General features: G+C 40.0%; 1 protein-coding gene across 1 annotated transcript in view; it reads left to right on the top strand.

The window, feature by feature from the left end:
- Positions 1-23,411, top strand: part of LOC116300762 (fibrillin-1) — a 71,520-nt gene that overhangs the window by 5,699 nt on the left and 42,410 nt on the right. Inside the window, exons 3-34 of the mRNA XM_089025597.1 lie at positions 985-1,083; positions 1,724-1,822; positions 2,438-2,533; positions 2,903-3,049; positions 4,320-4,370; positions 4,900-5,025; positions 6,507-6,632; positions 7,057-7,209; positions 7,415-7,468; positions 7,647-7,766; positions 8,512-8,637; positions 9,057-9,179; positions 9,648-9,770; positions 10,245-10,370; positions 11,011-11,136; positions 11,716-11,874; positions 11,995-12,048; positions 12,305-12,442; positions 12,628-12,753; positions 12,948-13,070; positions 13,237-13,380; positions 13,763-13,813; positions 13,930-14,055; positions 14,540-14,692; positions 14,884-14,949; positions 15,244-15,369; positions 15,605-15,733; positions 16,292-16,411; positions 17,689-17,811; positions 18,765-18,836; positions 20,288-20,299; positions 20,863-20,976. Coding sequence (XP_088881723.1) covers positions 985-1,083; positions 1,724-1,822; positions 2,438-2,533; positions 2,903-3,049; positions 4,320-4,370; positions 4,900-5,025; positions 6,507-6,632; positions 7,057-7,209; positions 7,415-7,468; positions 7,647-7,766; positions 8,512-8,637; positions 9,057-9,179; positions 9,648-9,770; positions 10,245-10,370; positions 11,011-11,136; positions 11,716-11,874; positions 11,995-12,048; positions 12,305-12,442; positions 12,628-12,753; positions 12,948-13,070; positions 13,237-13,380; positions 13,763-13,813; positions 13,930-14,055; positions 14,540-14,692; positions 14,884-14,949; positions 15,244-15,369; positions 15,605-15,733; positions 16,292-16,411; positions 17,689-17,811; positions 18,765-18,836; positions 20,288-20,299; positions 20,863-20,976 — 3,531 coding nt within the window. The remainder of the gene's footprint in view (positions 1-984; positions 1,084-1,723; positions 1,823-2,437; positions 2,534-2,902; positions 3,050-4,319; positions 4,371-4,899; positions 5,026-6,506; positions 6,633-7,056; positions 7,210-7,414; positions 7,469-7,646; positions 7,767-8,511; positions 8,638-9,056; positions 9,180-9,647; positions 9,771-10,244; positions 10,371-11,010; positions 11,137-11,715; positions 11,875-11,994; positions 12,049-12,304; positions 12,443-12,627; positions 12,754-12,947; positions 13,071-13,236; positions 13,381-13,762; positions 13,814-13,929; positions 14,056-14,539; positions 14,693-14,883; positions 14,950-15,243; positions 15,370-15,604; positions 15,734-16,291; positions 16,412-17,688; positions 17,812-18,764; positions 18,837-20,287; positions 20,300-20,862; positions 20,977-23,411) is intronic.

Below are 23,411 nucleotides of genomic sequence, written 5' to 3'. Positions count from 1 at the left end.
AAATAAATGGGAGAAATCAAAAGTCATTCTTTCATCGACGTCTTTCATTAAATGACCCCCCGTGTGTGACCTAAAGGCTAACGTCACGTTTGTAATTTGAGAACTGATGACTGTCACGCATACTTGTAGTAACGCAATATAAATGGCTGAAATAACACCTGCCAACGGGTTGGCCCATCAGGTACTGTATTTATCCACTATCCTCTTTTTATGACTTCGAAAACAAAAGAATATTTGGCTGTAGGCTCGACTGTAGTTGCAACTGTGGCGTCGATGGTAAAGCAACACCTACTGACATCACGAGAAAGAGGTAGCCGAATTCTTGGAGTGCAACCAAGTGTCCGAAAAATCCCTTGATATATAAATAAAAAGGAAACAGACGCCATCTTGGTTGGTCTAACAAGAGAAGCGTAATGAGGAATGCTTTGTATCTTAGTCAACCAACATGGCGGCTATGACGTAACATGGAGTGCAACCACGTGTCCGAAAAATCCCTTGATATATAAATAAAAATGAAAAAGCCGCCATCTTGGTTGATCTAACAAGAGAAGCGTAATGAGGAATGCTTTGTATAGTCAACCAACATGGCGGTTATGACGTAAGATGCACCCCAAGACTACAGCCGGTTGCCATTCCTTGCCCTCTTACATCTACACTCCTCTTTCTTCGGAACAATAATGGATGACATGTCGGCAGCACTGACTATGGATCCATCGCACAGTCAGAATAATAGTAACTGCAATCTGTAAACCTGATTGAACCCTACTAGCTATGGCATATCTGGATTCGTCGCGCAAGGACACGTGACCTTTAAACGCGGCAGCCATGTTTGTTTAAACAATATATCACTCCACGCGTAGCCTCGCATTCAAGTGCTTGAGAATAAATTTATATGCGTTAAACAAAGGCTTTATTCTCATGGCCGCCGTGTGATAAAGGTCGACCATACTCTCTACTAATATCGTTTTTCTGGTTATTCTTCAGCGATTTGTCGGTTTGGATGTGGTTCAGGAGGATGTTCTGGACCGAACAGATGTCGTTGTCCCGATGGTTCCTTTTTACCTCGATGTCGGGGAAAAATAGGTATAGTATAACGTTATCTCAAAGCAATCTTAAAGTTTCTTTGCCTTTCAAGAACACGGTACCGTGACCGTGACAGTGCTGTGTCTGAGTATTTTGATTGGACAAGCAGAAAGTTTGTTTCAAATGACGTCATTACCATCAACTTCCTGCCGGCAACTGCTCGGTACCAATTCATGAATTCTGGCATGGTAATGCGCATGTCTGTTGTAGAAGGACTGTGAGATACTATAATTATTGGTACTAATCCACTTGCATGTATCTTGATCTGGCTGTTCGGTGTTCGCGTGCAGCGCGTAGATCTTTTTTCTCAACATTTTTCGTGTGACCTTTATGACATCGGGTCTTATTCGAGACCAAAAAGTCGGGACAGTATCGGGACCTTGGCGTGCGCTTTTCTAAACTGAGATTATAGCATGACTTTCGTGACTGATTAATTTGCCTGACAGAAACTAAATTGAAGATTAAGTCTAGACATTTATTGTAAATTCGATTAAGTTTACCTTAAGTCACGATCCTTCAGCGTCGTTAGGATTATGGCAAGAGCTAGTCCTTCGTTCCTTGGCGGACATCGGAAGGCGCACGTGATCTGGGAACGAAAATGAGCATATTTTACTCAAACATGTTTTTCAATCATTGACAGGTGCGAGTTCTTGTACTATTTTATGTTTTAACGGTGCTCAATGTAAGAATAATGTGTGTACGTGCAAACCTGGATTCACTGGAAAATTCTGTGAAACTCGTAAGTAATGAAAAAATAAAATGATAGACCCCTCGCAGCACGTCGGAATGCAGATCAATTAAGAAAACATGACAATAGATTTCAATTCTCATGAGACTGAAATTCTTTTGTTTTGTCCTCCAAATTGAGCTGCTTTGACATTACATTCAAGGGGTTTATTGTATCAGGAAAGTACACGCGTGCGATTATAGTAGCCACAAAGGCGTGCAATGTTTCGCGCAATATCTTGCGCAACTCACGTAAATACAATCTTTTTGTTGCGAAGAACAAAAAGCTTCTGCCTCATGAAGTAAAGAAATAGGCTTTGCACCATCACGTGATGGCAGCCATGACAAGAGGCAGGAATAATTGAATCTCGTCTAATCTGATTTACATGAGAAATAATTCAGTTTCCCAGGTGCAACAAAAGCTATTGTTGTGCGTCTTCTCAAGTATGCCATTACATGATGGTGCAAAGCCTCTATTTTGCGCGTGGAGTGATAAGCAGCTGGTAACTCCTGCTCGTAACACCACACCTTCAGTATACCTAGTTAATATTTCCCAACCCCAGGCCACGTGTGATTCCCTTGAAAACAAGTTCTTTGTTTTTTATATCCTGTCTGTTATATTCTACAGCCATTTGTACACAGCCTTGCGTGAATGGCGGTCGATGTGTCGGCCCAAACAGGTGCGCATGTCCGTATGGCTTCACTGGAAACCAATGCCAAGCAGGTATAACCGGTTATTTTAATATATCATAAACGTAACACATGAAAATAATTCCAAGTATTTTGACAAATATCTGCTATAATCAACGTGGTGCATTGTTGTCTAGCTTGGGTAGAAACATCGTTTGTTCATTATGCCTTATATAGGGTTCTTTGTACCTAAGATAGACCACAATGCATTACATTTATCAGACACAGAAAAAGTATATGGTGGTAAGTAAGTCTTGTTTTTCGTAAAGTTAAAGTCAAACCTCTAATAAGTGGGCACCCTCTATGAAGCGATCACTTGCATACTTCCCGAGAGTTACCGCTTCAAAGAGGTTTGACTGTATCTCTTACTGTTATTAATAATATCTTTGTTCTCTCCCATTAGACTACAGGACTGGACCTTGCTATACAGTGATTAAGAACAAGATGTGCCATAACCAACTTATTGGTATCGTTTGCACACGTAACCTGTGTTGCGCAACAGTTGGAAAAGCCTGGGGGAACCCTTGTGAAAGATGTAAAGCTAAGCCAGGTATGATGGTGATGAATCCAAGCGCTTGGTTAAGAATGAATCATAAAATAAGTATCATAAGATAAACCAGGTATGATCAGAGATTGGGATTATGTATTGCGCAATAGTTGGAAAAACCTCGGGGAATCCTTGTGAAAGATGTAAAGCTAAGCCAGGTATGATGGTGATAAATCCAAGCGCTTGGTTAAGAATGTTAATCTAATCTTTAGATTCCCGCCGGATTTTGAGGTCAAATATCTCGGACTCCTCTATCCTCTTCGATTCTTTATCCTGTGTTAATCAAGATTATCACTTTATACTCCTTAGAGATAAGTAGTTTTATCCAGTTAAGCGGCCTTGGTTTAAAAAGAGATTTGAATTGAAAAACGTCTTAATAAAGATTATAGAATCTTTGAAGTCAAGGCTTCAAGCTGATACTTGGTCCTAACTGACCGTTACTTAGCGGTTTATCTCCCGTTAATCGAGATTATCACTTTATACTCCTTAGAGATAAGCAGTTTTATCCAGTTAAGCGGCCTTGGTTAAAAAAATTTGAATTGAAAAACGTCTTAATAAAGATAAAGCTGGATAAACGTCTTGACAGACAGGACAAATATTAAAGATTACCTTCTGCATTGCCATATCTCGTGAGAAATTTGCCTTTGAACTTTAAGGTAGCACAGTCCATCTAGTGTGCTGTGCACTGTCAAATTGCACGATGGGTGGTTATCTGGGAATGTAATTGCAATTGGACTTCGCGTGATCAAAAATAATGACCTCTGATAGCCCCAAGATAGAGCCTAATTAAACTTAATTAAAATTAGATTCTCCTTTTCTTAACGGGTACGGAGCTAAATGAAGTTCTTTTAGGAGGGTAATCCTAGAGTATTATCTTAGCTTGTGCGCGAAATTCGCGACAAAATAGGGTTTTGGAAGGTGTCTATTAAAGTGTTTCCACGACATTGTCAAAGTTTTCGAGGGCATTTTTCTAAAGGATTTATCGGAAACGCCTTGATTGACGTCCACCAAAAGCTACTTCGTCGCCACAACAAATCCGCGCGTGGAATTAAGAAGCACTTTATAAAGAATCTTTTTCATCCACATTATTAACTTTATAAGCACTAAAAAAAGTATTTTTCATCCACACTATTAAGATGTAACGCCTTGATTGACGTCCACCAAAAGCTACTTCGTCGTCAGAACAAATCCGCGCGTGCTGATAAGAAGCACTTTAAAGAATCTTTTTCATCCACATTATTAACTCATAAGGTTGATATTTTGTTCTTGCCAGAACCATGTGAACGAGGATTTCTGCCTAACTTCAGAAGCAAGGCATGCCAAGGTCATTAGTATTTCTAATAGATTATATATGTCTTTCTGACATAAGCACCATCACAGCGCAGGGTATGAATTAATTGATGACACGAGCTCTTTAGTTTTCCTGTCAGAATACACTGACAAAGTTGCCACTCAGGGTGGGGCACAGCTTACCACGGCACGGAACAGCACGCCGCGACACAACAAAGATAGAGTGGATGTGTCTTTATGAGATAACAAGCACCTCCAGCACATGCACATGTACATGCACCTGCGGCATCTCTAGCTATCCAGTCAGAATGTTCTGACAAGTCATATCACTCACGGCCTGGCATGGCACGGTAAGGCAGGGCAAGGCACGGCACAGCATAACACAGTATGGCGCGGCACCGAACACAACACCGCGCGTCGGTGCCGTATGTCGGAACACCCAAAAAAAACCTGCTCAAATAAATTAGAAATTTAACATTTCTCTCGCTCGAGTCAAGTTTTCCCATGACTGATATTCCACATCTTGCATTGTCTGACAAACTATCAACGTTTCATTTTCCCAGACATCGACGAGTGTAAGGCAATACCAAATATCTGTGGCAAAGGCAAATGTACCAACACGGTTGGCAGCTATAAATGCGTCTGTGAGAGTGGCAAGGTTCTGGACCCAGTGTCCAAGAAGTGTATCGGTAAGTACGAATGCATCTACGCATGCGCATCTTTGAAAAGCATACATGATTCGTGGAGATGCCTTCGCTATTTCTCGTATTCCATTTTTTTTTTCTTTTCTATCCTGATTTTCCTTTCATAATTTTCAGTTTTCACTCGGTCGCTGAGCTTGGCTTAGATGTTTCGCTAAGTTTACCACAATCTAATTCCATCTAAGATCCACCTTTCTTGATTCGCTTTAAGCCTATCTAAACTAATTGTCCTTTCATAATCTTCAGTTTTCACTGGCCATGGGTGGCGTGAGCTTCGCTTAGATATTTCGCTAAGTTTTCCACAATCTATAATTATTTCATTCAATATTGACTCTTGAAGCATACTACCTCTAATTCCATATAAGAGCCTCCTTTCGTGCTTCGATAAGCTTTTAGACAATCTAAAAGTCCCTTCTTGTTCTATTTAGCTATTAGACTCCGATACCATGCAGCGCCACTAAAGATTAAGAAACTCAACTCCTCAGCAATCTCCAGAACAATCAACAAATTATCAATTTTCTCATCCTTCCCTCGAAAAGACAACCGATACCTTCTTACATTAATTCTCGGTAAGACTTCTAAATGAAGTAGATTATTATTTTTCAAATTTTCAAAAACTTCTCAAAACAATCCTTCGGCTGATTTCAACTTTTTCTGGCATTAAACCCAAGGCACTAATTTTAAACTGCAGAGGATCTTTTTTTCGATTCACAACTGCATAAAGGCTTCTTTTCTTTTCTTCTTCCATTGTAGCCTTAACATAGTTATTCTGTGCTATGCTAATACGATTTCGTTCACAGGCAATGGCTCACGCTGTAAATTAATCCTCGTTCCAATAGTTTTTGCTTCGGTCGTGCTTACATATAGCCTCCGACGTACACGTTTTTAGTGTCTGTCACGCAACGTTTTCCTCCCTCGTGGGGAAGGAATGTAAACGTTGCGTGACACACAAAGGACATCTGCATAGGAGGCTAGCTTACAAACTGGGTCATTCAACTAGCTTCGATAGTCCCCTTCACGGTTCCCTGCGCCATCTTGAAAGGTAGCCGTGCCTTTGCATCGAAGCGAGGCGAACGGTGAGCTTGCAATGATAGAGACCTTTTTTTAATACCTTAGACAATTATTCACAGGTCCCTATCAGTGCAAGCTCACCGTTCGTCTCGCTTCGATGCAAAGGCTACCTTTCACGATGGCGCAGGGAACCGTGAAGGGGTCTATTGTTTGTACTGCGAAATTCCTTGTATTGAAAAACGCTACCTCTTTTCAAACTTCAATTTACGTCCAAAGAGATATTATTATACCACATTATGGTGGATCATTTGAGTATGATTTGCTCACGAAAAACGAATTGTTGCGATTTAAGAAATTTTGCAGTAAACCGGATCGGAATGCAAGCGTTTGGTCTAACCAAGACCAATAAAAATGAAAATAAAACAAGCTAATATCATGTTCCCTTTTTTCATTTGAAGATATTAACGAGTGTGAAACAGTCCCGAACATTTGCGCCAATGGTAGATGCATAAATACGGATGGCGGTTATGAATGTAATTGTAGCAGGGGATACGTGGCAAGCACGGACAAGATGTACTGCATAGGTAACTCATATTGCTAGGACAGAGTGCATATTCGTACACGTAAATGATAGCCTACGTAGCTGCCCAAAATGTATGGGGAATGTATGGGGGGAGGTGGGGAAGGGGACGAAGGTGAATGGGAAGAGCAGGGAAAGGAGGGCCCTCCTTTCCTCCCTCCCCTCTCCCCATTCCTTATCGTCGATACAAATGATGCTTAAAGACTGCTGAAAATGGAGCTAGGATGCATCACAGAGGTTCAGAAAGTTTTGGGAGAAAATCTTCAAATTTCATCGGACCCTAACTCAGGTCAAGGCTAATTTATCAATCGAAATGGAATCCAGCGCGTTAGGAGGATATCGAAGGAAAACGGGAAAACCAGAAATGAATCCTTGAATCAAGGGAGAGACTCAACAAATTCTAAAAATTGATGTTTGATATCACACAGATGCAACGCCTGGTTACTGTTTTGAGGACATCATCAACGGCTACTGCTTCAAAGGCTTGAGGGCAACTACAACCAAGGCAGGATGCTGCTGTTCAATGATGAAAGCAAAGGGTTGGGGAACGAACTGTGAACGATGCCCTGCTAAAGGAACAAGTAAGACCTTGGTCTTTAGGACCAGTTCAGTATTCCTCCTCCTTTCGGATCATTGTCACCTTTTTCTCTTCCTTTAACTTATTCTCATCCTATGATTTTACGCTTCCCGTTTTTGCTTTTATTTTAACTGTTTTTCGCTATTTTCAGTTGAATTTTCCCCATTCAGAGGCGTTGCCCATTCACGATTCCCTTCTTGTTCTCTTAGGTGTATATAACAAGCTCTGTGGAATGGACCTGCCAACAACAGCCATGCCACCACGTAAGTAACAAACTAGCCAAAGACAGTCCCATAGCAAGGCATAGATATCTGTGAAGGGAGGGAGGGTAAGCAAATGTCAAAGGGGTGGGGGGAGATTAGAGTGTACCAGTCTCATGCTGACTACCCTTCGATCGAGCCCACAATATAAGGCAATGAAATACTGGGATTATTGTTTCAGCGGTGAACGAGTGTGCAACGATGACCGGTCTTTGTCCAAACGGAAGATGTGAAGATATGCCTCATGGATACAGATGTGTTTGTAACACTGGCTATGTTTATAGAAACGGTACATGTGTTGGTAAGTTGAAAGCAAAACACTTTTACCTAATTAGCTAGTGCAATTGTTTGGGTTCAATAAGTTGACATAAGCCTTTGAATCTTCATTTAATGGTGGTCATACAACTATTTCAAAAAAGGTTGTCATCGCCAAAGGCGATAGGCGATAGGTCATTGCGACATAAACATGGTATCGATGAATGCAAAGAACATCGAATCAGTCTCAGCACGAAGGTCCATACTCTTGACGAGAAGAAGAAGAAACACAAGTCATTCCAGCTATTCTTGGATCTTGGAATGACCTATCTCCTATCGCTTTTCACTTATCCCCTATCGCCTATTGCCTTTGACGATGACAACCTTTTTTGGAAAAGGTATATACTTATTTCAATAAAGTTAGTCACCAAAAACCTAGAAAGCTGTGATCGCTGAGAATCATGGGAAATATTTTATTTACGACAAGAAAAGCTTTTGACACAAACTGCAGAAGTTGAGGATGCTCAGAGTTGAGACTGTAACTGGTAGAAGATCTCAAGTCCATCAACAGTTATCAAGCGGTTAAAACATGTAAAATGTATCTACCCATAATCCTTGTCGGCCTCAGCTTTGTAGCTTTTCAGGTGACTAAGTTCATTGAAATAAGTGTATACAGCCAGAAAAAAAAGCTATTGAAGAAATTTATTAATCTGAAAGTGATGCCAAAAATTAGTAATCTTTTTTTAGGATTATTATTATTTTTGCTTATTTTTTTGCATAATGCTTTACAGACAGGAATGAGTGTGTCGAGAATCCTTCACTTTGCCCAAACAGCCGCTGCGTGAATACTGAAGGCTCATTCCGATGCACTTGCAACAAGGGGTACAAGCCCGGACCCGATGGACGAGGATGTGTAGGTAAGATAAACAATGCATGGTCTCATTTTCAGCGGAAGGGACACTCATAATTGATTTGTGGATGCCATTGTCGTTCAATTCCAAACAAGCATATAAGATCCATTCATTTAGCCAGTATATAACGTCCTTTGTTTTACGAGCCTGATGCTATCAAACTTTTAACCGCGTTTTATGATCAAATTGGAAATAGCTTGTTATTATTTGCGGAGTGTGGTAAACAGAAGAACTCTAAGAAAAGCCCTTAAAGAACAGTACAGCAGCAAGAAGCAACTCTACTAACATGATAGTTTCAGGAATCGAACCAACTTAGAGATACTGCAGAAAGAAGCTGGACTATAGCAGCATACACAGAAACTCTGGCTCTGCATCCAGGAAAAATAACGTATTTAACAGAACTAATACCTTTTATATGTTTACAGATGTGAATGAATGTGTTGAGCAAAACGTCTGCGAAAATGGACGATGTACAAATACTATTGGTAGCTTCAGATGTACTTGTAACACTGGTTACACACTTTCGTTAGACAAAAGTCGGTGTGATGGTAGGTATTGCGCTTTTATTGGTCTCTAAGAGCATTTTTTCGTATCACTGTGAAAAAGTCGTCGTCGTATGCGTGCCTGGCAGTGACCGGGATGTTTTCTAGAATTTTGATTTGGGGATTATTTTCTCGCGCAATGTGATTGTTCTGGCAGACTCGTGAATTTGCGTTGACCATGTCTATGCCGTGTTTTGGGTTTTTGATTGGATGGAGAGTAATTTCTCGAGCAATGTGATTGGTCGGATTGGTCACGACCTTGTTCGTGCCGTGAGCGTTTCACAGTCATACGAAAACTGCTATATGTCGCTGCCCAGTTTAAGAGTGCAGAATTCTGACTTCCCTGACCTGATAGAGCGCATAAAGTAAAAGAAAGTACATCGCCGGAGAGGTTGAAAAGAGGCTGATCATATCAACCACATCGTGAGCGAGTACAGCAGAGTACCATTTTTCTAATTCACACTTTTCTTTTAGATATGAATGAGTGTCTTAAGCCAAATGTCTGTCGTAACGGAAGATGTGTAAATGTCGGTGGAGCATTCCGATGCATATGTAAAACTGGATACGAGTTAAGTGAAGACAACCGCAACTGTGTTGGTGAGTAATAGTCTGGAAAACACATATACGATGTTGCTCAAATGGATAAACTGATTTGTACGTATGTCCTTCACTGCTATTGCTCGATACTTCAATCGTACAACTCGCGAGTGAAGACAACTGTTACTGACTGGCCGAGAGCCGACAGCCAATCCTTGATATCGCGTGAACTTGACATTATAAATGTGTAATCTGCTGGAAAACCTACAGATAATAGATTTATCATGTCAAGTTCACTCAAGGTCACGGCAAAGATTGAAATATTTTTTCGAAAGCAAAATTTAACTTTTATTCTTAGTTTACAAAATGTATGATAAAACGATTATTGAATTTAGTTTTCGCATGATATCGTAAATTATCAATACCTCGGCTGTTTTATCCGCCTTAGTCTAAGGCTTCGGTAGATTATACTGCCTTGGTGTTGATAATTTACGAGATAATTTATTCGCTCAATTACTTACTTACTTCACGTAGATACCAACGAGTGTAAGAGTCAAGGGCAGATGTGCCGTAATGGCGTCTGTGAGAACACTCCTGGAAGCTATCGTTGTGTCTGTAACAGTGGATTTGCGTCTACCTCGGAGGAAAACAGATGTGAAGGTCAGAATAGAAACTGAACAAAGGAAAATCTGCAAACATTTTTTGTCTAGCATCACTACTCTTATTGCACTGTTCGCATAGATTCCCTACGGTATACAGTCAATCCAAAAAACGTTGTCGTCGACCGGCTCAAGCCTACGCGACTGGACCGAAAGGAATATGGGTAAAAATCACTGAAGCGGTTAAATATTCGTTCTGAATTAATTGTTCCCGCTAGTAATAAGATAATAATGGCGAGAAACGATCCATCAAATGCATGTCTTCGGGTTTAGGTGAAGAAAAACAAAGTAGTTATGATTCAGTTCACAATTCCGAAAATATGAAGGCATTAATGAACGTCTCCTCCAACACTTCCCGCCTCACCTACGAAGGTTCGTGCTGTAAACCAGGCATAACTAGTCAGATAAAATTATGGAGTCAACTCGGCTTCAATGATTACTACCCAGAGTTCCTTTCGGTCCAGTCGCGTAGGCTTGTATTGGTCGACAACATTTTTGAATTGACTGTATATTCCTAATGCGGCGCTCGATTTGAAAGACAAACAGACACCCTCAAGACAAACAATAGTGCTCTCCCAACATCCCACGCGTTTAAAAATCACGATAAAAACTGTTAATCCTTAGTACTGATTAAATTGTAGATATCAACGAGTGTATATCGGTGCAAAACGTGTGTTTGAATGGAAGATGCGTCAACTCCCCCGGAAACTACCGATGCGTCTGTGACGCTGGTTATGCTGTAAGTGCAGATGGGCACAGATGTGTAGGTAAGACAAGAAAAGATGCATACTTTACCATTACTTCGTAAAAGTGCAAGTTTCTTTGGCCATACGGACCCAATAAAGGAAATGCACTTTTTACGGATGTCATTGGTGAATAGGTGATCTATATCTCTAATATGGACCCCATTCATTCTCGAACGATTTTCACTTTGTTCTAATATCATATATAAGTTTCTCTGACGTGATTGGTCAATAGATGGTCAATTATCTTCCATATTGACCTCATGCATCCTTGAAAGACATGGGCGTTGCTCCTTCACTACTGGTCAATAAGCAATCCAAAATATAAAGTACAAGATTCACTTGTGACGTATTCTGACACCATTGGTCGACATATGGCCCGTGATGTTTTAATACGTCCATCTCCTTTGAGCTATATACTTCAAAGGGATACACTGTGGTCAGTAGATTTGACACTAGTCAGCTTGATGGGTCAGACAGATAACGAGCAAGGAAAAAGACAAACTTCTATTTTCTAACTACTCAGCAAGTACTAACTACTAACGATCACATGAAAATCACGTTTTTTCATTAAACCTAGAGTTACATTTTTTTCTTTTTCAGATATTCGTAGGGCTCAATGTTTCTCGAAGATCTTAAATGGCCAATGTTCAGAGCCACTGTTGAATCTATTGACAGTCTCTCAATGTTGCTGCGGTATGGATAATGGGGGTCAGAGGGGGTGGGACACGCCCTGTTCCCCTTGTCCTCGAAAAGGAACAGGTACGTCTTTAGCTTATAATTCAATGAATCAAAACTCAAGTTAAGTTCTTGGAAATTCTCCGATATATCAAATAGACCCCTTGCACTGAGTCCTAAACTAAGAGTTGCTTCTTTTTTCAGCCGAATACAAGCGAGTTTGCTGTAAAGGGCCTGGAATGGCATGTGACGGTACAGGTAAGAATGACAACATGATATAAAGGCTTATAATTAACTTCCTTCGAAAAAAAAAAATTACCAAAAAAGTATTTTAATGAATTCAGAATTTGTGTTGGTTTTCAACTTGACCCACATGCACTTGCTCACACACTATCATTACCTTCGAAATACTATGCGTGCAACTCATTACTCACACGTTAATCACTATGTTAATTTTTTTTCAATATATATATTTTTTAGTTAGTCTAAATGAAAAAAACTATGTTTTGAATAGATATTGATGAATGCCAGAACACCGCAGGAATGAAGATAGGAATATGTGAGAATGGAAATTGTCGCAACACCAATGGAGACTTCGTCTGTGACTGTAAGACCGGTTATCGAAGTGATTCGACTCGAAAGCGTTGTATCGGTAAGTGAACATTACCAAATAGATTCCACTAAAAATGTAGCCGCAGATGTCCCTGGGCTCGTGACGCAGAGCGTTGCGTGACGACCCTAAGGACGTTTGCATACGAAGCTACGGGTCATAGAGTGGTTACCAATGAATAATTTCAATACACCATTAATATCGTGTTCTAATATTTTAAATCTTAGAAATTGACGAGTGCTTGGAGAATCCTCAGCTTTGTAAAGGAGGAACGTGTAAGAATCTCCCCGGAACATACCAGTGTGTCTGTCCAACTGGATTCAGCTTCAGCTCCGCAACACAGATGTGCGAAGGTTAGATTTAGGTTTAGACTTTATGTTATCTCTGATGAAGGAGATATAGACAGTCTTCCTGTGGTACCGATTCAACATCAGTCCTCATGACTCTTTCAAAAAAAAAGGGATGGGGTTAGGTAAGGTATAGCTAGAGAAGCGCAGCGTACATTAAATCTCCTTCAATAATTTTTATTTGTTTTCCCTTTTGACAGACATTGACGAATGCGCAGTCAAAGACCAGTGCGTCTATGGAACGTGTATCAACTCAAGAGGCAGCTTCTTGTGTGAATGCCCACGTGGACTAACCCTAGATGCAACCAAACGAATTTGTCAAGGTGAAAACACTCGATCTTTTTCAAACATTTTGCGCTATTTGCACCTAAAGTGTTTCCTGCAATTACATGCATTTTGAAGAATTAACCAACAATTTTTCGTGCGCACAGAGGGATCATTTTCCTTATATAACTGCAAGTTTTGATGCGATTCTTATTGTTGATTCAGATCGTCGAACTGCCCAATGCTGGACAAAGATTGTGCTTGATAAATGTGAAGAACCCATCAATGGTGCTGTTACCAGGGAAGTGTGTTGTCAGTCGGCTCTTGGTAAAGGATGGGGAAGCCCCTGCCAAAAGTGTCCGACTTTGAGTAAGATGTTCGAATACTTGGTTATTAGAATGTTAAGTAAATGTGTGGGTTTCTGAAGCTGTGAGAAAGTAGAGAGGAGTCATTATGGATGGATTGAAGTCAGTAAGCAAGCAAGCAAAGGAATGAAAACAAGAATAAAGGAAATATAAATTTTAGGAATGAAAGAAAATAGAATGGATAGAAAAAGACAGAAGGAAAGAAGGAAGTGGAAGAAAGGAAACAAGGAAAAAAGAGAGATGAAATAATAGAATTGCAATGGAAGATCGTAAAAGGCCAATGAATGGTATGGATGTAGGGAAGGATGGAAGAAACCAATCAAAATGTTATCCAAAAGATTGACAATAACGCCTCGCTTTACCAATGCATCCTTTTCTTTTTCAAGGACAAAAGTGTGATCCTGGTTATGCCGTCCAGAATGAACCAAGATGTACAGGTACGAATGGTTGACACACAAAGAAAATTTTCTGTACTTATTAAAAACACAACCTTGCGCACCACTGCCTTATGGCTAGAGTCACTGTATAATACTCTCGCATGTTTTCTCACCAGATGTCGATGAATGTTCGGTATTCCCTGGGTTGTGTCGCAACGGCATCTGCAGAAACACACCCGGAAGCTACCGATGCGAATGTTCACCAGGGCTAACATTAGATCTTACAAGGAATGTATGTGTTGGTAGGTATTACTGCAGAGACTTGGAGTGTTATTTGACCCATAGATGCAAATCGACATACAGTAATTTTTTCCCCCCACTGGATGTACAAGAAAGTATACACGCACAAATTAAAAGATTCCTTTCTTTTCCTTATGCTCATATTTGGTTTTCTTTGGTAACGAAGGCATGCTAGAGAAAGCCTTTCTTCGGGAAGGAGACGTTGAGTCTTATGAAAGGGTAAACAAGATGCAGTAGAGAAGGTCGAAGAGGGAAGAATATGTATACTTACAGCATTCGTATCTCTAGTGAAATCCTAGCTTATTGTAATGAGGAAACTACATCCCTGTGGAAGTCAAAATCGCGGACAATAAGGAAGAAAAATATAGAAATAGGAGGCTGTGTTAATGAGCGCGGAAGAAGACGAAATTGAAGAAGAAAAGAAAGAACTTTTTAACGACTTTATGTACCCGAAAAATAACTTTCGCATAATATTTCCATTTTCAGATCTTCGTAAGGACACTTGTTATATGTCAGTCTCAAGCGCCGGGTGTGGAAAAGCGTTCCGTGGAAGTTACAGAAAAGATGATTGTTGTTGTTCATCCGTCAAGGCTGCTGGATGGGGAAACCCTTGTCAAGAGTGCCCATTACAGAACACTGGTATTAATAATACATTCTTGTTTTATTACTATTATTACTTTTCTACGGTACCATTATTTTGACTGGCATCGTTCTTGACGCAATTATCGACCGACCACTTGCGCATCGACCACTCGGTTTCCTCTGATCGGTCGTTTACTAAGTGTCGAGTGAAGAAGAAAAGGTAATATGCGTTTTTTCTTTTCTTTAAGATGAATTCAAAAGGCTGTGCGGTACTGATAAACCAGGATTTAAGCTCATCGGACCGAGAATCTCGGGTAAGTACTAAGTCAGTCAGGACTACCGTACCAAATACAAAAACACTATTCCTTCCGCTATCAAATGAGAACTAGAAGCGCAATGGTAGATCATTTCAATTTGATCCGTCGTCGAAGGTGTTAGTCATAAGCTTCTGGCTCAGGGGAGACAGAGAAATCAATTTCTACGTGATCAATGCAAAATGAATGATATTTAACTGTGATGTGTTTGTTTTTGACTTTGGACACTTCATATGTACTAGAGAGAATTCCTGAATTGACCCGAAATTGATCTCTGTGGTACATTTTCTTTAGATATTAACGAATGCAGCATGATGGAAGAACTGTGCCTTAATGGAAGGTGTGTCAACAAACAAGGAACATTCCAGTGTGAGTGTAACCAAGGATACGGTATCAGCGCTGATGGACGATTGTGCGAAGGTAAGATTTCAAATTGGTTTAACCATGCTTATCTTTTAACGTCCTTGTTTTAAGAGGAAAGCAATTAATAGCGCCCTCGTTCCAATATGGAATTGGAATTTAAGAGATTATTGCGCAGAGAGGAAAACCGGAGATCTCAACTTCCACACGTTATTGAGGCTTCAACGCAGTTCTAAGTTGTAACACCAAGCATACAGGAACATTTGTTGATCTAATCCTTATTCATTGTTTCTAGATATCGATGAGTGTATTATTTCTGCTGGTCTGTGTGGTAACGGCACATGTACTAACACTCCTGGTGCATTCCGCTGCGACTGTTACCGAGGGTTCCGGAACGCACCAATGATGATGGAGGTCTGCATAGGTAAGCTGCTAGACATTGATTGGCTAGGCAGAATCATGTGACTGGTTACGTGAAGGAGATAGCGGTAGACTTTGATTGGCTAGGTAGAACCACATGACTGGTTGCGTGGAAAAGATGGTGACATTAGAGGTCTACTTAGGTAAAATTCTAGACTTTCATTGGTTAGATAAAATCATGTGACTGGCCAGGTACAAAAAATGGGGGCATGATAGGCCTGCATAGTTAAAATTCTAGACTTTCATTGGTTACATAGAATCATGTGACCAGTCATGTGGAAGCAAAATGGCATGGCTATCTTTATAGCTATGGCCTACATTTTGATTGGCTGGCAGAAGTAGGCTGGTGATCAGTCAAATGGGAGTGCTTGGAGGACTATGCAAGCTCCATGATTGTTTTGATTGGCTGATGGTTAGTCATGTGACAATCAAGCAATGATTACTCATCTGGAATGCTTTTAAGACCCTATGCATTGATTGGCTGATAGGCACCCATGGTTGGCCAGTGACAATCAGGTTAGGTTATAAGATCATAATGATCTCATGTGTTTTATTTTTTTAGATATTAATGAATGTGAGCAGAGCCCTTGTTCAGATGGAAGATGTGTGAACACTATTGGTAGTTACAAGTGTGTCTGCCCTGATGGAATGGAACTCATGAAGGATGGAGTCAGTTGTGAAGGTATGTAAACAATATTATTTTGTCCTTTCTAAACAAGTGACAGGAGATTCCACCTTAAAGTGCTTTTGAAACCAAATTTTCATCCTGTATTTTACTATGAATCATATAAAAATCATGAGTTTCTGATTATCATAGTGCATTTGTTTTGAAATTTAGTTTTTGAAAATATTTTTTTTCCCTTTGAAAAATGTCACTAGTTAGAGAATCACTACCAATATAGCATGGAATCATGGAGTTTAAAACAGATATGCTCAAAGCAATATAGCACTTCACTTATGTATGTTCTTACACAAGTCTTGAAAATTAGATATGAAGTTTTTGTCAGTTAATTAACAAATAAAAAATATTTTTATCTTTGATTGGAAAAATCATTTAAATAGGTTTAGTTTTATTCTGAGATCAGTTCTTTTCAAGCGAGTCATAATATAAGATTCACCAAAAGATAATAGTGAATGTAATCTTATTAATGCACAAATGGCTCAATTTTCTAAGACAGGCTTCATTATTATCAACCTTTAGGAGAACATGCTTTGTTTTGTCATCATTCACTTCGCATGGAATTGTCCCACAAGAAATTAAAAGCTATTGCAACCCATGCAAATTGGCCCTAAAATTTGGTATTATTGATAAACCTCCTAGCTTGCAGTAAGGGACCATTCATTATTTGCCGAGGGAGTGGGTGAGATACGCCAAGATTAATTCAAGCAAACTAAAAACATTATGACTCCTTCAAAGACAGGGTTTCCCACTTTTTATTAGGAACTTGGGATCCCCCCATCTCCCCCCCCCCCCCTCCCCCTTTAATCTCTAATAATTTCTGAGTCTATGCTGCTCCCCCTCCCCTCATTCTTGCCAGCTCACCCCCTGGCATACAAAAATAATGAATGGTTCCTAATTCCCAATTTGTGGTTCAACATTCCCCCTTCTTAAGGAAATGCAATTCTTAAGATGTAAAAATTTTCCAATGTTTTGATTCTTAGGTGAGGATTTAGTGCAAGTGCTCTACAAACCTCTTTACCTTGAGTGTAATGTCTTACCATTTCAGATCAATCGTGTTATTTCCCCAGAGTATCATTTCTTTGTTTAATGATTACACATAAATATGGATACAACTCAAACAAGAATACTATTCTCAAGAGAATGACACATGGTCTAAAATGGGCAAAACATTACGCTCAATCTAAAGAGATCTAAAGAGATCTTTCGAGCAAGAGATGAATAAGAAAATAAAATACGAAAATACGTTTGATATTTATGTGTTGTCCATCTACCTCTAGATAAAAATGAGTGCTCTGATACTAATGGTGTAATCCATGGACGATGCCAGAATTTTAACGGTGGCTATCAGTGCATCTGTAACATTGGGTTCGAGCCGACAGCCAACATGAAGGACTGTGTGGGTAGAAACAATTTTTTATTTACAAGAATTTATATTTATAAATTAATAATAGAATATATTAGTAATAGAATTATGAAATAATTTTAATATGTTTAAATAAAAACTGTTTACCCTGTGTTACCTAGCTGTGCCAGCCGAAAAATTATAAAAGGTAAAGAAAGAAAGTTTGTCAGTCAAGGAATAGAACTCCATCTTGAAAACGAACCTCGCCTGTATAGGAAGGCTAGGTCACATTTTGAAATCCCTTGGCTTTCAAAACAGAAGAGAGAAAACTAACTGGAGGACATCTATAGATGGAAATAACTACGTAGCTTCTAAAGAGTCAGTTGGTTTTAGAGAAGACTTCCTGACCTAATCTATTGTTCAGCTAAATAGGTATCCAGGCCCTTTTCGATAGACATCGGTGTAAAAACTCTACTGTGTTCTTCATGCAAAGATTGACTGAACATCTAGACTTTTATAGAAGGTGCTGGTGAATTTATGCGTTATTTTGTTGGTATTTGGATCAGATCTATGACGAGTGTTTGGGTCGAGAACGGTCGATGTGCTGAAGTTTTGTAACAATACTGTCGGTAGCTACACCTGTGCATGTAATGCTGGATTTTTTACTTTATCAGCCTGATGGGAGAACGTGTGAAGGTATGACACTTCTTCGTTCTTTCTCTTCCTTCCTTCCTTCCTTCCTTGTCACTTGACCGTCTCTTCCCTTCTAAATTCCCTCTTTCTTCCCATCCCCTCCTTTCCTTCACTCGACCTTCATTCCTGTTTTCATTCTCTTCTTTCTTCCTCCCCCCTACTCCCTCCCTCCATACTTTCATTCTTCTCCCTCCCTGCGTCCTTTTGTCTCGCTCCTCCCGTCACTCCAGGACTAGATGCCCACTTCGTTTGAATTTTACAGCATGAAATGGTCAATTATGAAAACTCTTAATCAATTTGGCTTGATTTAATTTAAAGATCTCAACGAAATGCAGGGAGAACCCAGACCTCTGTGTGCAAGTGAACAAATTCCACGAATTATAGTAGGAGGTGACTTTTGTACATGTACCCACCGGGTACTCGGCGTCCGTCGATAGAAGATCATGTATTGGTAAGCAAAGCAAAATGTCATAGCAATTATTATGCAATCTAAAGTCATGGAATAAATTTTGCGTTGATGTAAGTTTCCTTTTGAACTTGTGATTGTTTGCGTTCTTATACTTAATCAAACATTGTCGGCAAAATCAAATTTTCAAAAAATCATGTATTTGAGATATATCACGCGCATGCTCGATTGCTGGTTTTACCGTGTTTATGATCAGAAGACAGAGACGTGTTTCGCTGCAAAGTCGTTTCAAACAACTATTTGTTAGAAAATAAATATAATACGGCTGCGTGTGTGTGCTCTTTACTGTGTCTAATCACTCTGGGAGCTGTAGAGGAGAGCACTCGTTAAGCAATAAAAACACCTGCTACACTCCTTGTGTTCCTAACTTGCTTCTCCGTGTTCTATCACAGCTTCTCGTGTGTTATATCAACATAGACATGCGCGCGCATTTTATATTCCTTAAATAAGTATCAATAACAATTTACAGCGTTGCCACTTAACATATTTTTCTCTTTCAGTTATTTGTATTTGGAATAATTCAATATATAACGTTATAGAGATCAGTGGGAACGATCCACGTCTGTTGCGTAGCACTTGTGTATGACTACACTCCGCGCATATGTAAAAGGAAGTACATATTTTCGATTTCGAAAGACCAGAAATGATTCTCCTGAACGCGGCAATCTTCCTCTTCAATATGTGGATGAGTGTCAAGAGATCCAACTTTGTACAAACGAGGCGTTTGCAGAACTAACTCCAGGGTCCTTCACATGCCTCTGCGGGCCAAGGATATGAAATAGCTAAGGGAACTACTAATGCGTGGGTGATATCAAAAATCCCATATACAATCGATTAGCTCACAAATTCAAAGGTAGAGACAGGTTTTGGAATTGACAGCTCACCCGCAAAGTTTCTCTGTTACATTTTAACTCAAAAACTTTGTGGTGAAATATAAAGATTTTCCCTTTTTCCATTTTTTGTCGTCCTTTCAAATTTAACCTTACAATAAATACAATACGCTTTTTTTGAAGGATGTTTCCATACGAGTTGCTGAATTCTATTGGGGTTCAAAATCCGAGTGGAATTTCAACTGCCGTCTGCCTACACCCTTGTCAATAGAATTACAGGGGCGAGTATTTGACACGACCTCTTATACTCTTTTTTGTTGATGTTTGTTTTTTATTTCAAAGTTCGACTACTTTGGAAATATTTTTAAAGTCCGAGTAGTAAGGACTTGGAAATATTATGAAGTACTAGAACTTGAAATGGTTGCGGTCGTATTTTGATGGGGGTGTTTCAAACCTACTGCACCGTGGTCAAATAAAGAAACCCTGGTGGTCGATGAGCTCATAATTAATACTGAGCATAATAATGTCTGTTCTCTCTGTTTCAGATATTGATGAATGTAAGAGGAATCATCTCAGTGCATGAGAATGCTTATTGTTCAAACATGTTGGCTCGTTCCGATGTGATGTAAACCTGGTTTTGTTGGTGAGATGGGATTAACGTGCACAGGTAACATTTCTAACAAACAAACAAAACCCCTTACTTCCTAACAAAAATGCTTACATAATTTATTTCGATATTCATTATCAGAATTGCGCGCATTATCTAACATTCATAAACGTTAGGAGCCACAAGAACATGTAATTTTGGGATAACCATCAGCATAAACTATAGAAATAGCACTTCTATTAAGAATATAATCTACTGTCCAACTTCCTTTGAATTAGATTTCTCTTTCTCAACTGCCTGTGGCTTGTCCCTAGGTTCAAAGGATGGGCAAAGCGGCCTTGAACAGTTCAATTGATGATGAAAATGCAAATATATCACTTCAGTTCTATCACTATCAAGCGACCCCACTCTCGGGTAATAGCTACTGGTCGATCTAGTTGACCGCTCACCAAGGTTTTCTGGTGTAGTACAAAGATGCCACTATAGTAAATGTATTACTGTAATTTCTCTCAGATGTGGAGGAATGTGCGACCGGAACTGCAAGTGTATCACTCCATGGACATGCGTTAATACTCCGGAATCCTATCAGTGCGTTTGTGAAAACTGGTTACGGAGATGGTACCGAATGTAACGGAATATGATTGATATAATGAATTATACCGGGTGTACCGGGATTATACTCGACTATGAGGGTAATGAAAGGAAGTGATGAATAACTCAGCGGTGTTTTCCATTGCCGGGTGTACCGGGATTGTTCCCGATATGGATGACATGGCTACTTATACCGATTGTACCGTGGATTTACCGGTGGGGGTAAAGAAAATAAAGTGTAAGAGAAACTCCATACCTTTCATACGGGGGTTGGTACCCCATTGACTGGAGATCATTGTCAATCGATAGAATCAACGAGTGCCTCAACCAGCCCGAGCTATGTGAACATGGTCAGTGTGTTAACCAAGGCCAGGTCATACATGTGTGACTGCGAGCTTGGGTACCTCCGCCAACAGACAAGATGAGCTGCCAAGGTAAGGAGAACAAAACCTAAGAGCATGCTGGCATGCCATGAAGTGTTGGGTGGGCGCGAAACGCGAAATTTCTCCTATTGGAACTAAAAAACTTATGCCAAAGTAATGCATTTTAACCTACATACGCAACGCCGCCTTAAAAAAAACTCTTCATCGAGTTTATGCTTTCATCATTTTTTGGACGCCATGGATGAACGGTTTTTTGCATTGATGAGAAAGTGGTCGACATTTTGACGAACGCCAACGATATATCAACCTACAGGCCGGAAGTAGTTGACGTAATTTTCCTCGAAGATGCTTGCCCTAATTGCTTCTTCGTTTTCAAGGCTTCCTTGTCATAAAAAACGTGTAATGGCATCAAATCTCAGTTTGCTTTGCTCCGCTTCGTACACCACTCATTACCTATAATCCTATTAACCAACATCGGAAAACACGTAGACATCTAGGTGTCTTCCTTTCCTATTCCAGATATGACGAATGCAAAAAGAATTCAAAATACCTTTGGTGCCCAGGACGTTGCGAAAAACAAAACCCGCCGGGACTGTTCCCGGTGTATCTGTGAGCCGAGGCTTTCAACTTACAGATTGGGCCAGTCACTGCACCGTTAGTACAAACAAAATCACTTTTAAAGTTCTCAGTAAAAAGCGTTGAATTTTGGGAGCACCAGAGAATTTGACTTATATTTCAATAATGATGATCAACGTCCCTCCTTTTTAAAAATATATATGAGTGTATTTTTTACGCTGAGACTTTTTACTAATGTTACATACAGCCCTCCTATATAATTATAACTTAGGTCACTACTTGTGTTATTTTTTGGCTTGATCGAAGATATCGACGATGCCTCGCTTTCTGGCATTTGCCCGAATGGAGGTGTGTTAACACAGGTGGGTAGCAAAACACTTTGTGATATGTTCTGTGAAGACTTTGTGATTAACCGTGATGGTACAGGATGTAATCGGTAAGTTTCTATGGAAAAAAGCCTCGCAATTTGTTAAATAATACAAAATTCTCGTGGTCTAATCACTCATGACTCAAAATCCCTTGAGGAAATAAATACCAGAACATCCTTATGCTGGTTGAATGCTAATACAAGAGAAGGCTAATAAAGAATAGCTTTGTTATCGTCACCATTAAAAAGAACACCAGACACTGCTAAACATAAAAAAAAACCCTCCAAACGAGATAAACAAAAACCTAGCGCTCCGCGGCTCCTTCGGGCCGGCTGTGTCAATGTTTTTTTTAGTTTTTTGTTCTCAGTCATATTTTTCATAATTCACATCCTTGGCGGTCCGCGCCTGGCCTAGGTCTGGGGGATGCTTGTCATGGGACCCCCCTGGTCAGGGCCTGTCCATTCCCCTTTATCCATGGTGGTGGTCCTACTAACCGACTGTGGATCCACCCTCCCATGATGGGGAGGTTGCCGTGTCGGTCGGGGTTGGGGGTGGGTCCGCCTCGACAAATCGCGCGCTGTTTGGCTATTTTTTTATGACGATAAGGCTTGGGACTAACGAGAAGTTCGAGGTGACAAAGTAGAGAATCGACGGTCCCCGTTGTTTTACAAATCCTTTTTAGCACTATCTGCCCCCGGGTGAAATTCCTTTATCTAATGGATACGTCGATGCTGTTGTTCAATAAGTTTATCCATATCCACTTTTCCACTCGGTGGGATGATATTTATTTATCATTTTATATATCTCCATGATACGCTATCCCATGCTCTTCGTACAAACAAACCCGGCCCCCAAGCACTCACCCATGAGCTTACGGTCATACAATCGCGCGCGTCATTCCGCCTCCCGTTGGGGGTTTTTTTTTGATTGATTTGGATCACTCGAAAACCTCGAAAAAAAATGCGTGTTATTTGAATTATTTTTGTGGTAAAAAAAACAATGGCTGAGCTTATGGTTTTCACTTCTCATTCCACTTTCACTTCATCACTTGAGTTTACAATATATGCTGATCCATGACATTTCGATAAGAGTAACAGACCATAAAACAAAGAAGTGAACCTTCATAACATGTGCAAACTTGTCG

Source organism: Actinia tenebrosa, unplaced genomic scaffold, assembly GCF_029948245.1.
Source record: "Actinia tenebrosa isolate PJP-AT-01 unplaced genomic scaffold, QUT_ActTen_1.0 PGA_scaffold0__85_contigs__length_37466705, whole genome shotgun sequence".
NCBI classification, from domain to species: Eukaryota; Metazoa; Cnidaria; class Anthozoa; order Actiniaria; family Actiniidae; genus Actinia; species Actinia tenebrosa.
This window is presented reverse-complemented; position numbering and strand designations above follow the sequence as displayed.